At 49.2% G+C, this 24667-nt stretch overlaps 1 protein-coding gene across 3 annotated transcripts in view; it reads right to left on the reverse strand.

Annotated features, from left to right (window-relative positions):
• The window catches only part of ZDHHC14 (zinc finger DHHC-type palmitoyltransferase 14), a 219628-nt gene that overhangs the window by 54517 nt on the left and 140444 nt on the right, over positions 1–24667 (reverse strand). For all 3 annotated transcript variants that reach the window (XM_054697935.1, XM_054697933.1, XM_054697936.1), the window contains exon 3: positions 295–453. In XM_054697935.1, the coding sequence (XP_054553910.1) occupies positions 295–453 (159 nt within the window). The remainder of the gene's footprint in view (positions 1–294; positions 454–24667) is intronic.

Below are 24667 nucleotides of genomic sequence, written 5' to 3' on the forward strand. Positions count from 1 at the left end.
CAGCCCCAGGGAACAAGGATCCCCCTTGGGAAGGAGACCATCTAGGGCCTTGAGCCGAGACAACAGGGTTCAAAAAGGAGAAGAGATTTAGCAACGCTGGGCTTGGTGGAGGCGTGAGTGGCAGGAAGCAAAGTCGTTGAACCACAATAGGGATGTTCCCTTTGGAAGCCCAAAGTGACCAGCACAGAACTCTTTCGTCAGCACAGAGGAAGTCTCCGCAGAGGAAACTGCTACTCCCTCCGAAGCGCCTTAGCACAGCATTCAGGCCAAAGAGGCGGCTCTGCGTCTACTCACCTACGCAGTTATCACAAAGGCTGCAATGAGAGGCACGAGGTGGCCGGAAAATCTTGCAGGTGAAACAATATTTAAGTTTCACAGTCTGGCCATTGATGATGACTTCTTTGGTTCTGGGAGGTGGGCGGTACCCCCCTGAACTGGTGCCATTAGCAATATCTGGAGGGAAAAAAAGGAAAAGAGCACGTCAAGACCCCTGCTTAGCAGCACCTCTGGCCTCTGCAGGCTCTGGCCACTGCGAGGGCTTAGGTGGCCTGGAGGCTGCAGGTCCCAGTGCGGTGCCCACTCTGGACTCTGGGCACCTGGCCCCAGACCCACAGTGGGCTGTGACCCGGAAGCCTAGGCCTGCCACAGAAGGTTTGATGCGCCCTTACTATTGCACACAGGTGGGGTGGCCTCGTGACTGAGCTCTGGCCAATGTGCTTGGAGCACATGTGGCCCTGCCCAGCAGGGGGTCCTCCCCACAGAGCCCCACCCACTCTCTCCCCTCCCGTCCTTGAAGTCACCTTGGGGCCACCAATCAAGCTTGGCTGACAGTGCAGAGGAGGCGGCCCTCTGACCTCGTCAATGGTCCATGCTCTTACACGAGCGCCCACTTCCTAGCCACTTCCTAGGGCGTGGAAGTGCTGATGGTCTGGGTCTCAGCAGCTAGTGTTTCCCCCACAAATGCAGTGGGGACCCTTCTTATCCCATGGTGTCCTCCCAACCCAGTGCAAGAACCTCCCCACTTGCCCACTGGTCTCTTAAAACATACCAAGCATTGGATGGGGCAGGGATGTAGATTTAAATATATAGAATATATATTATACATATATATGTTTAAGATCATTACATGGACATTTAGAAAGTAATTTGTTTCATTTTCTGACAGCATCTTCAGTTATTTTTTAGACTAAGTCCTAAAAATGTTGAAGAAAATACAAGTAGGTATATATTTTGTAAAGTTTCACTTTCTCTTATAGCTGAGTTCTTATTTTTGAGTTCAGGTTAGAATTACCTGGGGAGCTTTTAAAACTCCCCTAACGCAGGGTCACTGCCCAGACCCATTAAATCAGAACTATCATGGGTGACTCCAACGTGCTGCAGGCCCAAGGAGCCCCGCTCCGTGAGAAGACAAAACAGCCAGGGACGCTCTGCTGTGCTGGGTCCACACACAAGCACAGGCCGATGATACAGAGCCTGGCTCACTTCAGATGGAGAGGTTGAACCCAAACCACGTTGGTACACCAGCGATTTAACACAGAGAACTTGGTGATTCCCAAGAGCGGGAGGTACCTGGGGGTACCAGCAAGCCCCCTGCTCTCCTCCACCCCCACCAGGCCTGCCCTCACATATGCACAGGATCCATATCTCTCAGGTCTTGATTTCCAGGACCCCAATGGGTATGCCCTTCCCTCTTTGCCCCCAATCTTCTTTAAGAGGCTGTCAGAGGCCTGAGATGCTCCAGCCCTTTAGTCTAAGGCTTTGATGTTTGCAAAAACAAGTAGCCAGTGCGTGAAGTTACCAGCTACTTACTATTCACGGAGACCGAGCGCTCCACAGCACCTTTTGGAGGAGGGGACGGGAGTTCAGGCAGGAGACAAGTGGGTGTGGTGGGCATGGAAGGAGCCAGGAGTCCTCCTGGCCTCCCTCTTGGCTGAGGACAACTTTCTACTTAGAATAATTAACAGTGTGGAGCCATCACAAGGACTCAGGGTGGCTGTGCCAACAGGACTCTCTGGCATCTGCTCTCTGGCATCTGCCCCTCCTGCCTGGCCGTCCAGGTGGGCGCCCTGTGAACAGGCGCTAAGGTCAACAGGCATCTGAGAGGCGCCCAGCAGCAAAAGACCACAGGCTGGGGAGAGGGAGGCACTGCCAGCCATTCTGCAGCAAGGAGAGAGCACAGAGGCCCCGAGCACCAGGGGAGATGCTGGCTTTGAACACATGAGAGATAAGGGCAGATTTCTACCGGTGCCCCAGGGTGCCAAAAGGGCCTAAATTAATGATGACCTGGTGCTTCCCTGCCTTCTGTCAGCTCTGAGACCTACCGGTCTGTTTAGGTCTTGCAAATGTGGGTAGAAACCAAGAAGTTCAAAAAGAAGAATAATCAACCCATCAATAACATTTGTGTTCACCTAATCAGAGAAGCTTAAATATTCAGTCTTCAAGGTCAGGGTCAACAGCCATAGTAGAATGTCCACTAGAAAGCCCCGCTTGGAGCTGAGGGACATGACAAAGTGAGCTCTAGCAGCCCCTGCGCCAGACGTGGACGAGCTCGCCAGCCAAGGTGCATGTGGGAAAGATTAGACCTTTGATACGAAGTGAGCTGAGGGTAGAATTCAACTTTCAGGGTCAGCTGGAGCTTAGGAATTCAACTCCCCGCCCTCCTACCCTGAAACTCCTTGACTAGAGACCTGGAGAGTTCCTTATGTATAAGGAGTGGAGGAACTGGAGGGCCTGGATGCAAGCCCAGCTCTGCCATCACCAGACTGAGGCCCAGAACTAAAGACCAAATTCAACCGATGTTCACAAAGTATTTACCAGATGCAAAGCGCTGTGCCAGAGGTGTGGTGGGCCTGAAAGGAGCAATTCTCACTAGGCTGGGTGTGGGGGGAGTCGGCAGGCCTGGGCTGTTTGATGAGCTGTGTCTCTGACCATGTTCTGGCTGCCCCATTCTGGTCTGATGAATTTGGGGGCCTCTTTAGAGGTGAACCAGGTCTCCGGTGCCCCTGGCTGGTCTTCTTGCACAACCTCCAGAGTCTGGCTCAAGCCCCCCACGCACTTGCCTGAACCCCAGTGCTGTTCCCGGCACCCCTCTCAGGCTCCCTCCCTGCCGTCTGTGGAGATCATCCTGTCCTTTGAGGTCCAGCTCCCAAACCCTATGGCTCATCCACACCTACTGGCTCTGCTGGCTCTCAGTCCACTTGTAACCCAGTCAGTGGAGCTGTGCGGTGCCAGCGGGATGGGGGGCGGGTGAGGGGGAGTATGCCAACACCCCCTGCAGGAAGGCCGGGTTCTCTGCTGTGGCTTCTGTTACAGGACATTTTTTTGGCCTACCCTTCAAGAGGGCAGGACCATGCCCAAGCCGCTTTCAGGTCTTGGTGTCTAGCAGAAGGTTAGCACACAGGAGGTCCTCAGGAAATGCTTGTTGGATGAAAGGGCCATTGTCCTTTCACCTGTCCATTGGCAGGTGGGATGGAACTAAGTTGGGGTGCAGAGGTGGAGGTCCCCATTCTTCCAGGTCCACCTGTCAGTCAGAGTCAAACTGCCCTCTGACCTCTGAGCCTGTGACTCCTCTCTCTAGGGAATGTCTCTCAAGTTCCGTCTGAGGTTGCTGTTTCTCTTAAGTGTCCAGAGCCCCTCTGGCCCAGAGACCTTCCTGCCCAGCAAGTGGGCGCCACCCAGGAGACAGGGCCATTGGGTAGCTGCCCCTGGGGGAGACCCAGAGTTGCTGTTTCTTTCCACATAATAAATTCCAGGTCTTCCAGATCAGTATCTTTCGGCAGGCAAGCGTCCAGGCAGTGTAACTGATGGGGCCTTAAAACCCAGGCTTCAACACCCACGGCTGGACACAGGGCTTCTCTCCGAGGTTCCGGCTGACGCCCGTGGCCCATGATGAAACCTGTCTCATCCTTGGAGATGCAAACGCCGCAGCCCGCATCCTAGGGCCTATTCCTATTTTAACCCCGGGTACCCTGAGGATGCTGTTTTTGGTTTTGGTTGTTGGTGACACTTGTGTCCCTGCTTCTTAGGGCTCTTCTTTTTGGCTTAAATGCAGCTGCTGACAAAGAAAGACGGAAGTCCGCTCTGGCTAGCCGTTAGAGAGCGCTAGACCTGGGGATGAAACTTCTAACCATTCTGCATGTTTATGAGTTAGAATTTTCCAAAAACATTTTTATATACATGTGCTTTGTGAGAAAACTTAGAAGCTTGCAAAGGGTTTCTTCCCTCCTTCCTTAAAATTGTTGGGATTTGCCGGCACAGAAGCAGAAATAGTATTGGACTCCCCATCTAGCACTAACTCACAATCAGCCGAATGCCGAGAATCAGGGGAGGTGAGGACAAAAGAGGGGGATGCTTGGCGTGAGTCAGGGACACAAACCTACCTTCACTCACAGAGAAGTGCTGGCCGGGGCGTCAGCCAGTGGCTTGGTGGTGTCCCCCTATTCCAAAGCCACTCTCGAGGAAGTCCTATGGTTTTCTTGCAGGACTAACTGGGCTCTCACATCCTGGGGGACAGTCTGCCATCTCATTTATTCCTGCTCCAAATCCAGGGGCAAAATCATTGAACTGCGCTCACCCTCTAAAATGAATCTGCTTTCTTAAAAGGAGAAAGGAAAAGCCACAGCTTACAAAAGATGTAGATGCAGATTCTTTTGCTTTGCCAAAGGGACTCAGAGCAGTGGCATCCGTGCCTGCCTTGAAGCTTCCTAGACCGGTTACCAGCCTGAGAGCCCGCGGCAGAAGGGGAGGAACCTCTACCCATAGGCGTGTCCCCAGAATCCAGACAGCGACCCCTTGGATCTCGTCGGGGCAATGAGGTTTGCTGTGGCTTTCCTGGGTCTCTACTGCAGGCACGGAGGACGCTGTGGGTGCTGGCATTTCTGAAACTTCCTAAGGCTCATTTCATTATTGCTCTGCAGTAACGGCAGCGTTTGAGCAGACTCCCAGAGCCGGGAGTGGTGGGTCTGGCAAGAGGCAGGATGGTGATGAGCCACTTACCAGGAACTCTCAGCTGTAGTCTGCAAGCGTCCAAGCCCAGAGGAAAATACAAACAATGATTAGACCTTGGACAAGTTCACTCCTCATGTTGTTAGGGCAAAAGGCTTAACAAATTCTGGCCTGCCTACAAGATACTGGTTAGGCTTCAACTCAACAGAGCAAAAGTGTGACTATTTTTATACTTCTATATTGAATATATAAGTGAATACTTGTACAATGGACGGCAGCATCTTTGCTTCTGCAAATGCTTATATGCAAATATGTACTAAGCGGGGAGGCCCCCAGGCCTCCTCTGCAAGTTAAAAGCTTTACTAAGTCTGTGTCTTGCATGTTTGTCTACAAGACTGGAAGCTGATGCAGGGTTTCAGACCTGAGAAACACAGTGGGCAGATAGATAGGGGAGTTGTCTCTGCTTCGTGGGGCCCATTTCAAGGAGGAGCAGAGTGTCTGCAAAGCTGGGCACAAGAGAGCAAAGAAACAGACTGGGGGAAGCCACAAAGGCTTTGAGGCCATGGAACAGTGTCATCAGGCAGACAGTTTCATGCCTTCATCGCGTTACGTCAGACGGTCAGTGGCACAGGGCAGTGGCCAGGATGGTCGGGGTGGGGGGTGCAGGGTGGGTGTAAGGTGGGGAGGGGGATTAGGGATACCAGCCAGAGACAGACTGAAATAGGGTGGAGGTGACAGCGATGGAGATGCTTTCCAGACACATTGCCATGATGACAATTATTAATGGATGAAACACACTTTGTCATAATTTTGTTTTGATACATTTTGTTCAAAGTATTCCAGTGCAAGTGACTTGCCTGTGTGCAAGAATGATGCCTGGAGGTGGTAAATGAGAGAAAGGCGGGGAGCAGGATGAGTCCCGGGCTCTGGCATTAGCAAGGGGGCACAGTGGTGTCTCCCCGAGTCAGGGAGCACTACGGAGGCAGGTAGGGGAAGGGCGGGCAGGGCGCAGATCACTTGCTGGTATTAACTGAGTGAAAGTCTCGACGACGGAGTTTCCTGGATAATCAAAGTGAGGGCTCAAACCTGGCAGATTTGACTTGGGGCTGCTGCTGCCCAAGGGACTGTTCCTGTCCTGGGAATGGAGGCACCGTGTGACAAGCCACTGGAGACCCACTGCTGTAGGAGGTGGAGGCTGGTGGGAAGTCTGGGGTTCCCTGGCAAACACCGCAGCAGCTCGTCCCTCAGGCTAGGTTTGTATCTCCAGCTGGAGAAACTGAGTGGTTGGCTGAGAATGAGGACCCGGGGAGAAAGATGTGCCCCATTGACAAGGGTGCTGGCCTTCCCCAGAGCTGACGTCACCTCCTTAATTACGGAAAGTTGCCTCATGCAATGGCCAGCCAGGTTTACAAACAGATTAGTTTTTGTTGTATTTGTAGCAATGTAACTTTTGCTCCAAGAAAATCTTGCAAAAGAACTTCGATATCCCAAACAGGCAAGAGAGAAGCGGCTCTGCTGGGTCTGGGCGCTGGGTCCAAGAAGCACAGTTTGGAAAGCAGCACAAAAGGCAGCAGCTGAGCCTAGAGGGAAGCAGGCTTCGGCATGAAGACCCCTATTCACTGGACTTCACTGAAGTGCGCCCTTGTCTGCACAAGGGTGCTCCCCAGAGTCCCGGAGATGCTGTGAGCAGGAATTCTAACTGGAGTGGTAAAAGCACTCCCCAGTTTGTGGTGAAAGAAATTCCGTGCATATACACCCAAATATTCCTAAAACAGTTCTGAGAGCACTTGTTCCATAAAGCAGGGACAGGGCATGGCCTGGTGAAGAAGTAATTTATCTCATCTTCACCAGTGCCTCAGTTTCTCCACATTTAAAGTAAAATAATACGGGTGCTTACAGTCCTTGGGCATTGTAATTCATGGACAGACCTTCAATTTCAGATGTTAGGGTGTTCACAGCTATCAAGGGCTCTTTTGGGAGACTTCCCAGGTCCTTTAGGGATATATATGTATATATATACACACACACACATATATACATACATATGTATATATGTATGTACCAATAATATACTTAAAGATAGAAGAAAAAGTAAGCACTTAATGTGACTTTTTTAGTTTAACTGAGTTCACCACAAACATGCTTTGATAACAAAATGAAAATGAGTGGCTATCTTATTTTTCACCATACTATTTTCCCACATGGATGCCAAAGACTTGCCCTTCAATATAAAAGAAATAAAGTCAGCTTTGTTCTTACAAGGTTTTAATTTCCCTCCCATGTTGTAAAGTTCTCTGAGCATACACACAAAACTGCTGTGCTGTTTAAATGAAAATCAATTCTTCCACTGAAGACCAAAGCTAGAAACATTTGTGTGTGTTTTGACTGCGGTTTCTGCATTGTCAGAAGCCATTAAATATTGCATGATGATCGCTATCAGTTTGGATTGTCAGTGTTTGCAATATTCTAAGACAAGTAGATGAGACAAAGGTAAAAAAAAACCAACAAAAACTGAGCAAGAGAAAGCACCGGAAGGAAGAGCTGGGCTTCATCATTATCACCAGGAAAATCTGATAAGCTCTTACTGGAGTGGCATTAAGAGGAGGGCGTTAGCAGGGTGCTGCCTGGAAGAACTGGCTTCTATCTCATCTGTACATGTCATAAGATTTTATCTTTAGCACAGAGGAAAAGAAAATTAAGGATATCTGTCTAGAACTAGTGGATGCTACTTATAAATACGCTATTATACTTTCAAAAAATCTATTATGAACCTTGTCTTTTGTCTGTGATCAACATAAATTGGTTGAAATGAATGAGATCTTCAGTAAGGTAAGTAGCATAAGTCACAGATCCATCGACCTATCTATGCATCCATCAATCCAAACTTTAAAAGATTTAAAAAATAACATTAGTAAAAACCAAAGGAAAACTATAAGGGGGTAAAATCCCATTTACAATAGGAAAAAACAACCACAAAACTCTAGGAGAAAACCTAACAACAACAAAAAAAGGCAGGGGGTTTTCCTATGAAGGAAAGTATACAATATAGAGACTTTAACGAGGTTTTGAAAACTGGAGAGAGGCTTTATATCCTGGGGTGGAAGAGTCTGTATTTTAAATGTCAGTTCTCTTCACATTCCTTTGTGCGCCTAGTACAATGCTAATCCAAATCTCACCAGGATTTGGGGAAATGATTTCCCCAGGAAAAAGGGTAACAGTGAAAGAAAATATACCATTCCCAAAAAGACACACATGTATTCCGTAAGATTCAATATTTCATAAATTCATAGCATTTCAAATCAGTGGGGAAACATGGATTACTCAGTAACTGGGTCTGGGATAAATAGCTAATCATTTAGGGGCAGGACATAAAGTTAGAGACAACTCTGAACTCTGAAAGATTTAAATGTAAAATATAATACTATGTAAGAACTAGAAAAATATATACAAATGTATCAAGTTTTCAGGGGTACAAAGCCCTTTCTAAACATGTGTGAGGAGCAGAATCCCTAAGGAAAAGATGGATGATGCTGACCACAGGATAATGTAAAATCCCATATGTAAAAAATTATATAAAGTACAAAGGATAAAGTAGAAAGACCTTTGTTACATATGTAACACAGGGTAGTATCTTTAAAGGATTCTGACAAATGATTAAGAAAATGACAAATAGAAAATCCCAATAAGTCAAGCGGTGAACAGGCAGCCCTCACACAATGAGAGAAGGTTGGTGTGTTTAGTTTAAAAGATTCTGATTTGCTTCCCTGTCCCCCAATTCAAAAAGATGAGGTCAAAGGTTAATTTTCAATGATGCTACTTAGCGGCGGGTGAGAATACAGAGAAGGGGCATTCTCATGCACCCTTCAGGAGAATATAAATTAATTGAACCTTTTGAGAAACAAGTTGTAAATCTTGCAGCCTTAACAAAGTACATACCCTCTGGCAGGAGCACTTTTAGGCATTACATTTCAACAGTAGTTACAACACAGTTTGTATTATTAAAAACTGAAAGCATCATAAATGTCTATAAGAGGGAACTGGCTAGGCGATTTCTGATAAAGGCTTACACAAGAGAAAACCACTCAGCTCTCTGAGGTGGATTCAAACGGATCTCAGGGAAATCTGTTTTCAGAATAGTGATGTACAACGTGAGTCCATGTTTGTGTAAAAATATAGCATTCCGGGAAAAATACTGGCAGGCTACATCCAAATATTCACCGTGACTATCTTTGATTGGTACGATTAATTAAATACATTCACGACATTTCTTTTAATTTTTCACACCATTTGGAAAGAGGCATAAAACATTTGCAAAAAAGGATTGAGATAGCTTTGGTTTCCCACAATTCATACATTTAGATGTTAATGGAGTGCTGCTTTGAAAATAATTACAAATTCATAGGTCTTTTCATCGATATTTTTAAAAGATGCTGTCTTTACTTCCCTGAAAGATGGGTTGTAAGATATTTTTTAGGTTTTTCTCTTTCCTGTAACTCTGTGGGACGGGGGTTGACTCAGGACCAACCCCCTGAGGCAGGGGTTGAGGCAAGGCCCTCACTTGTAGCTCTTGAAATGTGAATCTACCCCCAGCCCTTTGGCCAATAGTGTGCTGTGCGGGGCCCAGTCACAAGTTAGCTCCCTTAGCACAGGGGATTTCAGTATAACGTCAGTCATCGCTGGGGAAAGTGTCATCTCTAGGGAAACCTTAGCCCTTAACCCTCTGAGTGTTGCATTTTTTCATCTGCCAAACAATGCCCAGATCTGTGCTCTGAGAAGCAGGGACCAGGTACTGTCCCGGCTGTGCTCAGCTCCTCTGGGTTACTCAGATCTGCATAATTGGGGCCTAGTTGATGCCCAAGGCCATTCCTTATTCCTCACTATTTGGGGCTGGAAGATTCTTTGAGGGCTCAAGGTCCCCAACTTTCTGACTCCACCACCACGGCTTTGCTTTGTGCTATTAAGCACGCCTGAGACTATGTTGGAGTGACACTGAATAACTCACTTGTGCCCTTCATGAACTCATTTCTTGTGCTTTGCCTTAGTCCCACAAGCAGGTGGGGGGGTGGAAGGCACATAGGTTGATACTTCATGTTTCAACAAAATCCAGTCCACCACCAAACCAATGGGCTGAATGCAATATGCTTTCTTTTCTCTTAGAGTCCTAAAATGAAATCATTCAAACACTCTGACTCGGGATGGCATCACCGAGGACTTGTTCCTGGATTCACAAAGGCAGCAGCACGGAGGAGCTTGCCAGCAGACCCTCACATCTGGCCTGGACTCTCTGGAGAGCCCGCAGAGGCCCAAACCTGTGAGTTCTCTGCCGCCGGGTCTAGACAAGACCAAGCGGGAAGCAAGCCAGTGGGTGCCGGAGCTGAATTTGCTGGTAAGATTGGCAGTCGTGATTCTGTCTGCTCTTACTGATGCTCGCTGGTATTTTAATAAAGGATTATATGCTTTTGAACCAAAAAATGTGTAAGGATGGGCAGACTTCAGATAAATTATTTATTAGTGAGCACCTTGCGACCAATAGCAGCATCGTCTAGATTTTGATAAAAGCAATTTCATTTTTGATTTGTATTCTTTCCAGGGCTTATGATGAGACTCGTGCGCATCAACAGCTCAGAAATGTCTGCTGTATTGGATTGAATGAGAAGAAAAGACAATTGCTAAATGCCTCCATTTCCCTCTCTTGCCACACAGACATACTGATGTGATTTTCCCCCTTCTGGCAAATGAAGTGACTTGCTCAGCCCCAGGCTTGGTCGGCATTAAGAATGAATGGGAATTTTTATGGCTTTGCCTCTGATTAGCCAAGTGTAGCCCCCCACCCACCACCATTGTGGGCGGCAGAAACCTGCTGAGGCCGCCAGGGCAAAACAGCTTTGACTAGAAAGACTGTAACGTTTCATTTTTTTTTTAATTAACTGGTCAGCAGGGTAGGAATTTCTCAATTCTTTTGTCAGTCATTTAGAAGAGAAGAAACAGGATTGAGAAATTCTTGGAGTTCCCAGCCCAGTTTCTCTCCACAAAGTTTCCTGATACTTTTAGAGAGAAGCGGGAGTTCTCTTTTTAGGGCTGTTCTGTGGACTAGGGGTTCCGCCCCATGTGGGGTGACAGAGTCCCCCAAGCCAACCAGAGGCCTGTGTTTCCCTTTTGTTCAGGCTCCCAGGAAACTCTGGGGCTGCAGTGAGTCTGCACCCTGGGCTAGTGAGGCCTGGCCTTCCAAGGCCCTCGGCTGCTTGTTTTTGAGGTGGAGGGAGCTGCCTGCTCCCTTCCCTGTGTCTGGGAGGCACTGAAATCTGCAGTGCCCGCTGGCCCCTGCTGGCCTGTGGCTGGGCCCACCCCACCGGCGCTGCACAAATGTGCAGGTAATGGAAAGAAATGAGCAGGTTTGCTAGGCCACGCACAGCGTTGACAAATGTTGCCTGGACAGCTCCTTACTGGGCTGTCTGTCTCCTAAATAAGCACCTTCTAAAAACCAGGTACTGGCACATCCTCCCCTTTAGACAGAAGACATTCTGCTGCAGGTGGGGAGAGAGGACTGACACGCTCACACACACGCACGCACACACACACACACACGCATGCACACACTTAGAGCAGGGCTGTGCAGGAACCAGCCACTTCTGGGCGAGCTCAGGGTCACTTGGCAGCTCCTTTCTGGCCCGAGCTCACCAGGGCGGGCCTTCCCAGGCAGGGCCACGCTGACCCCTGCAGAGCGTGCAGGCACCCCCACAGAGGCCCCAGGTCAGCCAAGCTCCTCCCAGGTTTGTACAGGGGGCGAAGACTGCCTTATGCCAAGAACAAAGAGTGCCTGGTAGACATCCTGGGGTCCTTGGGGAGCCACAGGTCCTGAGACCAATGATCTTTCTATCTGAGTATTCTCCACACCCCCCTCTCCCCGCTGCCACCTCACTTTTCTGCTGGGAAACAAAGAGTTCTTGAGGGTTTTCTAGTTTTTTCCCTGTCCTGGACAGGATGAGTGCTGGTGGGGCAGGGGGAGGAGGGGCTGGTAGGAGGTAAGGAGGGGACAAAGGATGGGGTTCCCCGCCATGAGCTACTTCCCAGCTGACATACTCGCTTCTCCATGGGCCGTCAGCCAGACTCCCACTCCTGCCCCCACTGTGCTGTCTGCCTGACATACAAAATACCTCACAGACATTTGCTGACATTCTCAAGCATTACTCAGTAAAAGGATCACTAGTGGAATGTGCTAGAAGCCAATTTCCAGGCCTTATCTTCTAGAGATGCTCTTCTGTGGGTTCTGGGAGGGTGGGGCCTGGGAATCTACATTTTAAAAAGCAGCTTAGGTGACTCCCCCAGGGCTTCTGGGATCTCAGGGTCATAGACAGCAGCTGCAAGACACGTCCTCCCTCCTACAGAGCACGATGGGGCAGCTTCCACAGACCCCTCTCTCCAGGTGTGGCGTAGAGAGCCCTGGGACACCCTGCTGGCCTCCCTGACCTACACAGAGAGGGCACCAAGGCCAGGGCCCTCCTTCTGGAGCTGCCATCAGTAGTCAGGGTCAGCCACTCTCACAGTTCTGGGGACCTGGACCCTGCTTCCCTCTGTGCCCACACCCTCAGGCTCTCATGGTCAATGCTGGGCCCCCCAACTCATCCTGTGAGGTTCAGTGCCCATGTCAGCTTGCAGCTGATGCAAGCTGATGCCCCACATGCCTTTCTGGGCTCCTTCAAATGGAGACTTCTGACCCATCCCTGCAAAAAGCAATCTGAGCCAAGGGACTGAAATCATCTCATTTGATAGATCATAAGCACTCATGGTTCTCACCTAACCCACAAAACCCCTAGAAACCGGGAAAAAAAGTAAGTCTCCAGGAGCCTCTATACGTTATGAAGCATAAATATTCTTGAAAATAACATTTTAATGATTTCTTACATAATAGCCATTAGGGAGACAGACAATAATTTATTGATTTTGCAATGGTTCTATATTTAACTTGTTCCTATTTTTTACACTATTATAAATAACTCCGCCACAAACATCTTCATATTTGTTTTTCAAGTAAGGCTTAAATTTTGTTGCCTGAAGCTCTGCAAAGCAGGTGCCTATTTCAGTTTCCTTTTCTATTGGATTTCTTCCATCCCTTTGTTAGTTCAGTTCCTCAAATCATTTCTAAAACTTGACACAATGTGGACAGACAGTTCCGAATGCTCCTACAAATTCCAAATGTGTTCCCGGCAGAGCACTTCTAACGGGTATACTGCACAGAGCTATCCCTGACAACCCAGGGCTGCAAGTGAGAAAAGTCAGAAGAGTGAAAGAAGTGACTTGAATATTACTTTGCTGAGAAAGGAGGATGTGTCCATGGTGCAGGAATTGAACTTCCCCTTCTTCCAGAAAGGAGCCTGCGAGATGACAGAGGGGCTTGGCTCTCTCCAGTAGCCAAGGGACGGGCAAGTCCCTATTTGCCAAATTCCTTCACCAATGCAAGCACAGAACTGTTTCCACAGAAAGAGGTGAGGGGCTGACTCTGGCGGGCTTCAGCGCACTGGCTGGGGAGCTGAGCTGCCAGGAGCAGAGAAGGGGCGGCAGCCAGCCGCTGCTGCACCAGCCACTCTGCACCGACCGCAGCCAGACAGCTGCCCAAGAGGGCTGCCAGGAGCCGGTGCCCTCGTCACAGAGATGGCATCGCCTTCGATGGCCTGCCGCGCCTGGTGACTCACCCTTGCAATCTGCTTCCATAATCACCACCAGACTTTCGTTCCATAATTGCCAAAACGTGCAAATAGTTATTAAAATATTGATGGAGGCAAACCAGCAACCATTGATCATCACGGAAGAGCAGTTGCTCACTGCTTTCGTCTCGGGAGAGCTTCGTGGGAAGCCTGAAAACCTCGCCATCATCACACTGCTGTGTGTGTTGAGCTGTAATAATTCCAAGGTGCGATTAGAATGAAACGCTCATTGTATTTCTCAGGTGGAGAGGAGACCCAGCCTCCAGCATCTGAGCTGGGAGCACACAGGTCTCATTTCCAGATGTTTCCTTCCTAGCAAGTTCTTCCCTTTCACTCAGCAACCCCAGGAAAGCAAAGGAGACTTCAGCAAGGGAAGAAGAATCTCGATTCCACCTGTTATGAACTTGTTATATCATTTCCTGCCCCTGAGGTTTACCTGGTGAGTTCTGCAAAATGCCATACCAGGACCTTTAACTTTAGCAATGATTCCAAGCCCCCCCACCTCCCATGCCTAGTCAAGTGGAAACATGGAATCATAAGGGCCTAGAATGAAGATCTTGAACAGAGAAATAAAACTTCAAACATAATTCCAAGGTTTTTATTGATTTAGCCTGACCCCAATCTGTCTTTATGGATGGGCTGTTGCCTTTCTTATATTGGAAATTCCACCTCCCTCCAAACTTGGATCCCACTTTGGCACAGAAGTTTTAGTTTGCTTTCCTCTGGATGTGGCTGTGGCTTGAGGTCAGCCCTTAGATGAGCACATCTGGGGCTCTCTGGATGCCGGATGGCTGTTAGTTTCTTGGTGGTGATGCAAACTAGCAGAGCCATGGAACACACCAGAACCTGCATTCCTGCACCAGCACCAGACAGATGGGACCCCAGGTGATGTCGATGTCACCCAATGACCAGCCTTGTCCTGCAGCATTGCAGCTGGGGTTCAGGTCTGTGCTGTCCAACACAGTGGCTACTGTGGCTCTGGAGGACTCAAAACATGGCCCGTCTCCCTAAACATCCATTCCATGTTCAAATGGTTTGGGTGGAAATTAGAGATTATTACAAGCTATTTCAATTGTTTCTTTTTCTTATTTTCAAGAGGCAACTAGAAAATATCCAATGACATATGAGGTTTGCATATGTGGTTCACGGCCAGCGCTGGGCTTGGCAGTAGAAAACCATCACTGGAAATTGGTGGAAAAGCTCTATTGACAGCTTATTTATTAGGGTGGAGCTGAGCAGGGCAGTGCCCACTTCTGTGCACAGATGGGCCATCACGCAACCCGCCCCTGGCGTGCAACCTTCGTTTCTGTTCTAGTCTGTTCCATCAATTGTTGGTGCTTTCCCTGATGGTTTGGGAATGAGGTTAGAAGTCTGAGACAGAGGGCCTCCCTGGTGGCGCAGCAGTTGAGCACTGGGTTGCGAAGCTGCCCGCAGCCTCTGCAGTGCTGGTTCGATCCCCGGCTGCTCCCCGGCCACCGGAGGAGGGTCCCACATGGTGCGCAGACCCCTCCTGCCTCTCCTGCCACCCACTGTACCCAGTGCTTGTATAAATAAATAAAAATCTTTATTTAAAAAAAAAAAAAAGAAATCTGAGACAGAGCTGCCTGGCTCACAAGCGGTGTGCACGAACCCCCAACTGTCTCAGCTGACGTTACACTTAGAGCTAAATTCACAAAGAACAGCCAAAACCCTGGCTGGAGAACACACGGTTGCTCTGGTCTCATGGCCCGCCTTGCCGACAGTGGACTCACACTAACCACACAAGGGCAGACAGACTCAGGGCCCTGTCTGTCTGCTCCATTTTTGTGTGTTTATACCCAGACCATTGGGTGACCCCTGGAGCTGGAACTCTGCCATGGAAAAGTCCAGCTTGCCCTCTCAGAGGAGGGCCTGCCAGTTCTCAGAGCTCTGTGTCCCTCCTGGGACCATGCTCTGGACAAGAACCTCCTAGAACCTTGCCCCCGCTCCTTCACGGCCTCCTCAGGGGTTTCTGGGCTCCACCTCTCCCTCATCACCTCATCTGATGGCCAGGCCATCTGCAGGCCAAGGAGACTGAAGGTTCCAAGGAACCAAACCTGTGACATGACAACCTTGGACTTCTAGCCCCCAGAACCATGAGGTATGATTTCTGAAGGTAATAATAATAAAGCCTGCAGCGGGTGCGCCAGTCTACATGCGCCTCCAGCTAGATTTCTTATGAGTCTTCCATAGTATTTAAGATAGTGCTGTGCTTAAAATAGATGGATTAACTGATAATGATTAATTTTCTAACTAACTAGCCAGGCAGAAATATTTTTCATTAAATGTCTGGGGTAGGTCATCCCGAGATAAAAAAAAACCACCCCATAAATATTTGAGACATTCTGCAGAGAGAAAAATGCAGAGGCCTCCTTGAAATCGCGGCGCAGAAGTCTGCGAACTCTGGGGTCTGGAATGGGCTCAGGTGCCCCTCTGCCAGCTCTTCCCTGGCCCACAGGCTGCCCTCCAGGCACTCGTTCTGTGCACTTTTCTAAGAACTTAACCTTTGGGGTTGGTATCACGGGATTAACATCCAAAGGGAGAGGAAAACGTTGTCATCTGCAGCTCGGACATGTTTTTCTCTTTTACTAGAAGGGAAGTTGTGGTAAGGAGGGAGTGTCATGATCTGCAGTTGATGCGGGTGTGTAAGGCACAGGTGAGCAGAGCGCCTGGCACCTGTTTGCTCATCGGTCACAGGTCATCCTTGAAAGGCAACCTCAGTGCCCCAGAACCGACGAGTGGATCAAGAAGATGAGGGATATATATACAATGAATACTACCCAGCGATCAAAAAAGATAAACACATGCCATTTGCAGCAACGTGGATGGGGCCTTCTCATCCTTTCAGGGGCACCTGACCCGATATTTTGCTGAAAGCTGGTCTTTGGCACATCATGTCTTAAGCTTCTGCCCTTCTTCTAACTGGGGAAGCAATCACTGCTCCCATTTTTATGATGCAGGAGAAGTCATTGGCAGGGTGGTCTCGTCCTGTTATAAGCTTACCACACATCCCAAGTCACCCCTTCTTGTCTGTCATATAAAATCTCCTCTCCTGATGCCGCAGATCCCTCAATGCGGGATAAATATCCCTGCCCTACTTCAGTGTCCTTTAGAGATTACAACCAGGTAAATTCTCTGCATATGTGTTATTAAATTTATCACTGCTGCCCACAGGGGTACCGGATGATTTCCTTTGCACCCCAACAGTGTATTTACAGAAATTAAAACACAAAAGAATGGAAGGATCAGCGGTCACCATTCCGAGTAGGCCTCGTCTCTGCCTGCTTTCAAACTTCAAGTCAACCGTAAAGCATAAGGACTGTTCCAGTAAGAAAGCTCTGGACTCACTGACCCTGGGGTGGACACACCCTCACCCTCCCACACAGATCATCACACTGAGAAAGGTTTACATCTTGTAGAACGATCTCAGCACCTCTCGCTAGGATTTGGCTATGGAGCAACCCTTCAGAAAACACCCACGCGAAGGGTGTTCTGCGTGGTCGGGTGACATCCCGGCTGCTCTGGGTGTCAACGGCTCTTTGGCAGGAGGTGACAGGCAAACTTGCGGTGAAGTCTGCACACTCCAAATTTTGATGACATGTAATAGTGGCATCACCCACTTGGACTTCTGTTTTTTCCTAGAAGGTGTTCATCCACTCTTTCCAAATAAATGGTCTTCACTTCTGTCCACTGACATAAGCCAAATTGTTCCTACAGGAGTCTCAGGAGGTAAATTTGGAGAAAGGGAAAATGGGAGATAGTCTACCCCTCCAAAATTGGCCGTAACCCCCTGTTCCCTAAAGTGCACCACAGAACTCTAAAACGTCCCCAGGGGGGGCCTGTGGCTCAGTTTCACAGCCTAGGACACCTCTGTGATGTGTTGTGTTCACAGCAGGTGTGGGCACACAGCCGGGGCACCCACGGCAGGTCAGGAAGAACAGACTCGAAGGCCGGGCTGCCTGGCAGGGGTCTCTCAGGCAGATGGGATTGTGAGCCTAGATCGTGGCCACAACACACAGATGCTCACTGCAAGTGAAGTGTGGGTCTGTTCAAAAAGCCAGAGTGGGCTCCCTGCAGAGAGCCACCAGCGAGGGTCCCCACTTCTCTGACCAGAACTTGTTCTCAGATCCTCTCCAGCTCCTCAGTGGCCCCAGCAGACCTGCTGCCCTACCCCCACCCAGCTCAGGCCCGGCCACACCCCTCCTCCCCTCCACTTCCTCTCCTGGCTGAGTCCTTTGTCCCCTTATTCCCCAGCTGCCTTTCATGCTACTCTACATTTGTAATAAGAAAATGCCTCCCACATCCCAGCACAAAGAGCCTGCCCACTCTGCTGATTAACCTGCTCCAGAGGGTTCTCTCCTGAAAAGCCATTCCGCAGCCCCGCCCCCCTCACGCCAGCTGGGCCAGAACATACCCTGCCCATCCCTGGATGAAGGGCCTTGTCTTTCACGTCCCTCGGAAATGGACCTGCTGGCTGGCTTATTCCCTCCCTCGCTCCCAAGCACTATTTTTGCATCATCTTGTGTCTCTTCCTAAGGGCACCAGTGACAGTGATACTGACAGTGACATGTAAAATGACAGCAAGTCATTGCGATCACTCACGCGTTGCAAGCACCTACAGTCTCCTGATGCACGTAACAATTACTAACAGACTACGCGATTCCTTCTATTTAAGTAGCTGAATAGGCTGAATAGGCTAAGCAACCTTATGAAGAGTCTAACAGAGTCTAACCTTATGAAGAGTCTGATTTTCATGGTCAAACAAGGAAAAAGAAGGCATTCTTTCTAGAATCATGGGATCATATTGCTGGAATGGATCCTTGTGGTCTATTTTACATGCACTGAAAATCAAGCCCAGAGAAGTTAAAACTCTTCTCAGGGTCACACAGCAAGTGGAAGAGCCAGACGGCTCCGTTCATAGCTATATATAGTCTGAGATCATAACCATGCGCTTTACCGAGACTAGGAGTGTGCATGGACGGGAGGCCTGTAAAGCACCATCTAAAGAGAGGGTTTATGCAGAGTTATTAATAAATAACATTAAAGAATGAGATGTCACTTGCTCAGAGCAGGCAGGGAGGTCCCTGCACCGGATGCTCAAAATGAATGAGCCTGTAGTTAGCCAAACTCGTGAAAATGTGCCAGTCCTGAGATTTTTCCAAGGAGAAGAAGGTCTTAGTCACCAGTAGGGAGTGGGGGCAGGCGGCTGTGCTTCTTGGCTGTCAGTGAGTCACCTGTGATGGCGCCTGCCTCAGTGGGGCACTGCGGCCTGAGGGTGTGCATTTCTGATTAGCTCCCGAGTGGCCCTGATGTTGGGCTTCCACAGACCTCACTCTGCAGAGCAAGGACTTCGGGATTCAGTTCCCAGAGCAAAAAAGGGGCAAAGGGCAGGAGGGGAGAGCGGGGGTGAGGGTGGGGGGATTGTTCTGGACATGGAGGCCAGTCCCACGTCATTGATTAGCTGTGCGAGCCGAGGATTTGTGCCCGTCTCTCTCCAAGCCTCAGCTTCCCCGTGTTCACACGGAGGGGGTGTCCAGGGTGAGCTCCAGGGCTGAAGTGGCCCCTTTAAGCTGGAACGTTCCATGACTCCTTCCACTGCAGCTACCAGGCCTCCTGGAGTGAGGAGGCAGGCTGCGAAGGGACACAGGACCTGGGCCCCTGCCTTCCCAGCGTGGTGCCGGCCGGGGCCTCTAATGCCCTGAGCAGGCTCCAGACCCTCGCTCTGGCCTTGACCATGTTCTTCAGCCATGTGCCCTGTTTCTCCATCCTTTTCATGCCTCTTGATCCTGTACTTCCCTCCTCGTGGCCCGGCTTCCTCTGCTCTCTGGTACTTGACCTTTTCCTCACCCTGGGTTTCTCATCATCCTCCCCCTCTCATGGCCTTGTATATGAGAACTGATTATAATTACAGCATTTTTTTTTTTTTTTTAGCAAAGCATGTCACCATTGCTCTATGCTATCATTTTGCTGATTTAACACAAACTCTTTAAAGAATGGGACACGGGTGTTTGGGGGATGGTGGGGTGGGAGGGCAGAGACACAGACACAGAGAGATTTCCTCTGATCTGAATTGAAGGGGTACCATTGTGTTTAGAGGGGAGTTCATCAATTCTGTGGATAGATTCTAAATCTGTAGATAAGCACGTCAGAGCTTGAACGATGTAAGTTAGGAGGGCGCCGGCAGGGGTGGGGTTAGGGTGGGAACACAGAGGCCACCAAGATACCTGTGAGATACCAACGGAGAGCTCGGGGCGGCTGCGGCATGAAAGGGTGACCTCAGCGTGAAAGGGAGACCTCAGCAACATGAATCCCCCTAGTCTCCTCCTGGAAGGAGGAGGAAAATGCCACTTGCCACCCACAAAGCTCGCTGGAGGGTGGTGAGGACAACTCTGTAAAGGGCACCCCGAAAGAGAGGAGGTGCAGGCTGCTATTCTGTCTTGTATGTTCTTTCCCAGTTCTCCATGCCAACCGGCACCCAGGAAACGCCCTCACCTCACAAATAAGTAAGAAGACCTTCAGCAGGAGCAGAGTCGCTCCAGCCCGGCCGCTTCGACCCTTGTTTGGGGTCCATGGGAAGAAGAAATCACACCGGCCTCAGTGAGCATCAGGATGAAAACACCCCATCCCAGTTCTTCAGAGAAACAAAGGCTCTAGTTCCTTCCTCCCTTCAGGACTAGACCCTTCAAAATCTTGTTTTATTTTCCCAAATGCCATCGTTTTGAAAGGTGACATCTGATTTCCAGTTGTCCAGGCCGGGATTTTTTTTTTTAAAGACACAATGAGTTGTGACCTTTAGAGCCACGGCCTGTGTGTGGGCAAGGCGACTCACCGCCTACCCTTCCCGTCATTAGTCCACAAGAGAAGAGTCTAGTATTTCCCCTAAACAAGGAAGAGACTCTTTTTTTTATTCTTATGGGGCCCTCTTCTTCAAAAATCTCTCTTCTAGAAGGTCTAGAAGGTAAGCCCTGGGTGGCCCACCCCACTCCCTTCCCCCAGCTCTTTCACAAACGTCTCAGAACATCCAGCTGTCAGGGAATCCTGGACAAAGGCCTTATCTCCAGGCAGCTCCAAGAGGGGTGTCAGGGTATCTGGAGGCTTTTTCTCCTCCAACCACTTGGGCCCAGGATTTGAGAGCTGGCTCTCCAGAGACGGGGTGTGCTGGACATGGCTTCTGTTTCTGAGCTGCCGATACAACGGGAGAGTCAGCCGAGGGGACAGGGGAGGGCTGGGTGATGTGACAATCTGGTGGGAGAGAGAAGATACCTTGTGGACAAGGAGATGTACTGCCTGACCAGTGGGCCCCGAGGCCTGGCTCCTCAAGGCAGCAAGGTGGAGGGTGGTGCTAGGACTGACCGAGAGACAGGTGGACCGCAATGGACTCCCAGCTCTGGCCAAACGACCTTTGGCAAGTCACCTGACCTTCTGAGCACCGGTTTACTTTCTCATAAACAAAATAGGACATGAACAGTGACTCCGCCCCTTGTGGTGACTGCGTGTTAAATGAGACCATGCGTGCAAATTGCTCACACGACGCCTGGCACAGAGAAGATGAGAAATTGATACTAACATTATTCTATCTCTTCATCAGCAGCCAATCAACCAAGTATTTTACAGGGAAAGCATGGAGATTATTTCACTTTAATGCCACAGGTAACTGCCCATGTTGGCGAAGGAAGAGAAAGTCCCAATGCTAAAGCAGTAGCGGACGTACGACAGCAGCCTGGTGCTGGGGAAACAGGCCAGCAGTTCTGGAAGGTTCTGCATGGCCCAGAGAGCACAGTGGCTGCGAAGGCCCCACAGGGATGTGACGTTTTCACCCACCAATTTGACTTTTTTTTCTTTTCCCAAAGGACATCTTAATTCTGTGTCTCAGAGTTGAAGCACTTTAATTGGAATTTTACAAGAAGGATGGATTTTTGTTAAAGAAAATACTTTTGGAGGAGAATGGCTCCTCAGTCAGTTTAAGTCCATAATCAATTTTCTCTACTGCGAAGTTAAACTATTTCTGTTTTCCCCGTATCTATTTTAATTTTACTAAACTCACTTTTATTGGAGTAATTCCCTTTCTGTATAAAATGTATAACTAAGATCTTTTTATAAAACAGTTTTTTTTAATAACATGAAAACTGCTTTTGTGAATTCCCTAATATAGTTATTACTTTTACTGGTGATTTCATTTTTTACCATGTGAATTTTTGTTAAGCCATGTTGGTTTCATTTTAAGTTGATCATTTCTTTTAGTAATAGTCACCATGGAATTACTTTGAAATTTGATGGCTTCCTCAAGTCTAACGACGCATGTGTCAGCGGATCTGATAATCTGCAATCAAGTCTCCCTATGTTGGGGTCCCTCTGTTGTGTGCACAGTTGCCCACACTGCTGAACACACACAAACACATGCATGTACTTTAATGGCAGGTGTCATAGCTGGTTAACTTGGCAGTTTTTGCACTTTTGTTTTTAGAAGATGAGCTTTCCTGACTGCTTCCCCCATCTTACTTGCATCTCCCTGCTCAGCTCCAAAATGACCAGACTTAGCCCTGCGTGTCTCTATCTGCGGTGGTCCTCTGAGGTCTCCTGGGCCCAGGGCTCTGTCCAGGGCTGAGTCGCACCTGCCTGCCTCACCCTTCTCTCCCCTGCTGCTCTGAGTCCTGTTCTTTCCATGAGCCAGAGGATGTCCTGGCATCCTGGGGACAGAGGGGAGTATGATGGGAAGAGCTGGGCGCGTGGAACATAAAGAGGGGTGGTCGTGTCTTTCCCTGTTTTGACGCCCAGGAAAGTCCATCCCTAACTGAAACAGAAGTCTGATCCTGTGGCTTATGGGACAGCAGCTCAGACCTTCTTTCTCAACCACACAACAGTTGTTTAGCATCTGATCACCCGAAAACAAACTGAGAAAACCTAGTTTCTGACACTGTCACGATTCCAAGAAAGACCCCTGTGGTGTGTTTTGATGTCACTGTAGCTGCGAAGTAAGTTATCAGGAAAGTTCATTCAGAAAAGAGAAGACAGAGGAGACTCACCTCACGACAGACTCAGGACATAGACCTCCTCTCACCACAGCCGCTCCCTCCACAAACCCCAGGACGGGGAAGTGCCCAGCCCCTCGGCAGACCCCTCCAAAAATGACGCGGGCAGCTGGGTTCAAGAGGCTGCTCCGCGCGTCTCTCAGCAGATGTACAGAGGGTAATTAGAATTAATAACTCCGCTAATAAAAACTTTCCAAGTCTCATTTTTCATCTTTCCTCTTTAGTTTGAACGCACGAAATAAATGGGCCGAGATGCCGCTGAAACACACTCGCGCTCCCACAGTCAAGCGACACGGGCTTCTTCCCAGGCCCGCGGCAGTCCACCAGCACGGCCGCTTCTTCCTCTCACACTTAAGGTGGCTTTTCCTGAGAATCTGTGTTTGTGGAGGGTGAAGAGAGAACTGAGGGGAAAAGAGGGAGTTTTCCTTAAAAAAAATATTAACACCGAGCTAATCCTGACCAGAAACTTGTGGGAGTGAGTGGTCTTCCCAGCTGAAAGAACATGGAGGGCGGAGGCTGAGAAAGGGCCAGATTCTTGCTGGCGTCACAGACGAAGGGCTGGGGGGTGTCTCCCTCAGCCCTCAGCTTCCTTTGCCCCCTCCCTTGCTTCCTTCTTTTCTGGACAGCTTTATTGTGGTATAATCTGCACGCCATAACAGTTGTGAGGACACCATCTAGCGAGTGAATTTGGTAGATAGTGTGGCTGTTACCACCATCTAATTTTAGGCCATTTTCTTTTTTCTTTTTTTTTTATTTCTGCATACAAGAGCTGGGGTGTAGGCCAGAGGTGTGGGAGGGTGAGAGGATTCACAGAGACAGAGTGGGGAGCGGAACAGGCAGACTGACTGAAATACACTGCTGAGGGGAGCAGCGGGCGAGACAGGAGAGGTCTGCTGTGCCATGTGGGTAGCTCCCAGAGGGCCGGGGATCGAACTCGTGCTTCAGAGGCTGCGGACAGCTTCACAGGCTGCTTCTTAACCCCTTGCACCACCAGGGAGGCCCTAATTTTAGGCCATTTTTATCACCCCGACAAGTTCTCCCTAGAACCTCCCCCCTCCCCCAACCCTCCCCCAGCCCAGCCTTCTACGATCTGCTCTGCGTGGGGTCATGTGGGCCCTTCCCTGGCGGATGTTCTAGAGGCTCATCCATGCGGATGTCAACAACTGATTTCTTTACTTGTCAACAGTTTCTTCAGATTTTCCATTTCTTCTCAAGTCAGTTTTTTTGGTGGGGGTGGGGTGGGGGGAATTGTGGCTTTCTAAGTATTTGTCCATTCATCTAAAATTGTCTAAGTTGTGGCATATAGTTGAAGTAACTTACGCTATAGGGTGAATGGCCATCACCACCCCTTCCTTCGTTCGTGAGGTTGGTGATTTGTCTTCTTTCCCTCTCTCTGTCCTGGGTTTGGGCTGGGGGTGGGGGTAGCTGAGCGCAGGCTTTGTTGGTTTTGTTGCTCTTCTCTCACTGGTTTTCTTGGTCCCACTGGTTTTCTCTGCTGTTGTTTGTATTTTCTATCTCATTGGTTTATAGTCTTTGAGGGTCCCTTTCTACCATTTTCTTTGAGTTTAGTTTGTTCTTTTTCTAGTTTCTCCAGATGGCAATCTCAGTTACTGATTTTTTTCCACATTCAGCACCCAGTCGCCTGCCCCTCAGGCAGGGGCTTCTTCGGGTGTGCCCGGCAGAGCTCCTCCTTTAGGGGTTGAAGGTGGGAACCTGTGCAGCCCCCAGGGACAGCACACAGACCCCCTTTTCTTGCCCAAATTTCCATCATTTTTCAGGAGCAATTTCCTCCTGGTGCAGTGAGATTCCCGAACCATGCAGTGATTGTTTCTGATGATTTTTTCCAGTTTTATAATTGCCTTGCAGGAGAGGCAGTTTGGCTGAGCTGCTCCTGTCTGCTGCAGAGAAGGCCTGTCTCTAAAGCCACTTTCTTTTCTTCACTGGAAACAAAAGGTTTCATCTTTGTTCCCTCTA

Source organism: Talpa occidentalis, unplaced genomic scaffold (genome assembly GCF_014898055.3).
Source record: "Talpa occidentalis isolate TD23 unplaced genomic scaffold, MPIMG_talOcc4v2.1 talOcc4.2, whole genome shotgun sequence".
Classification (NCBI taxonomy): domain Eukaryota; kingdom Metazoa; phylum Chordata; class Mammalia; order Eulipotyphla; family Talpidae; genus Talpa; species Talpa occidentalis.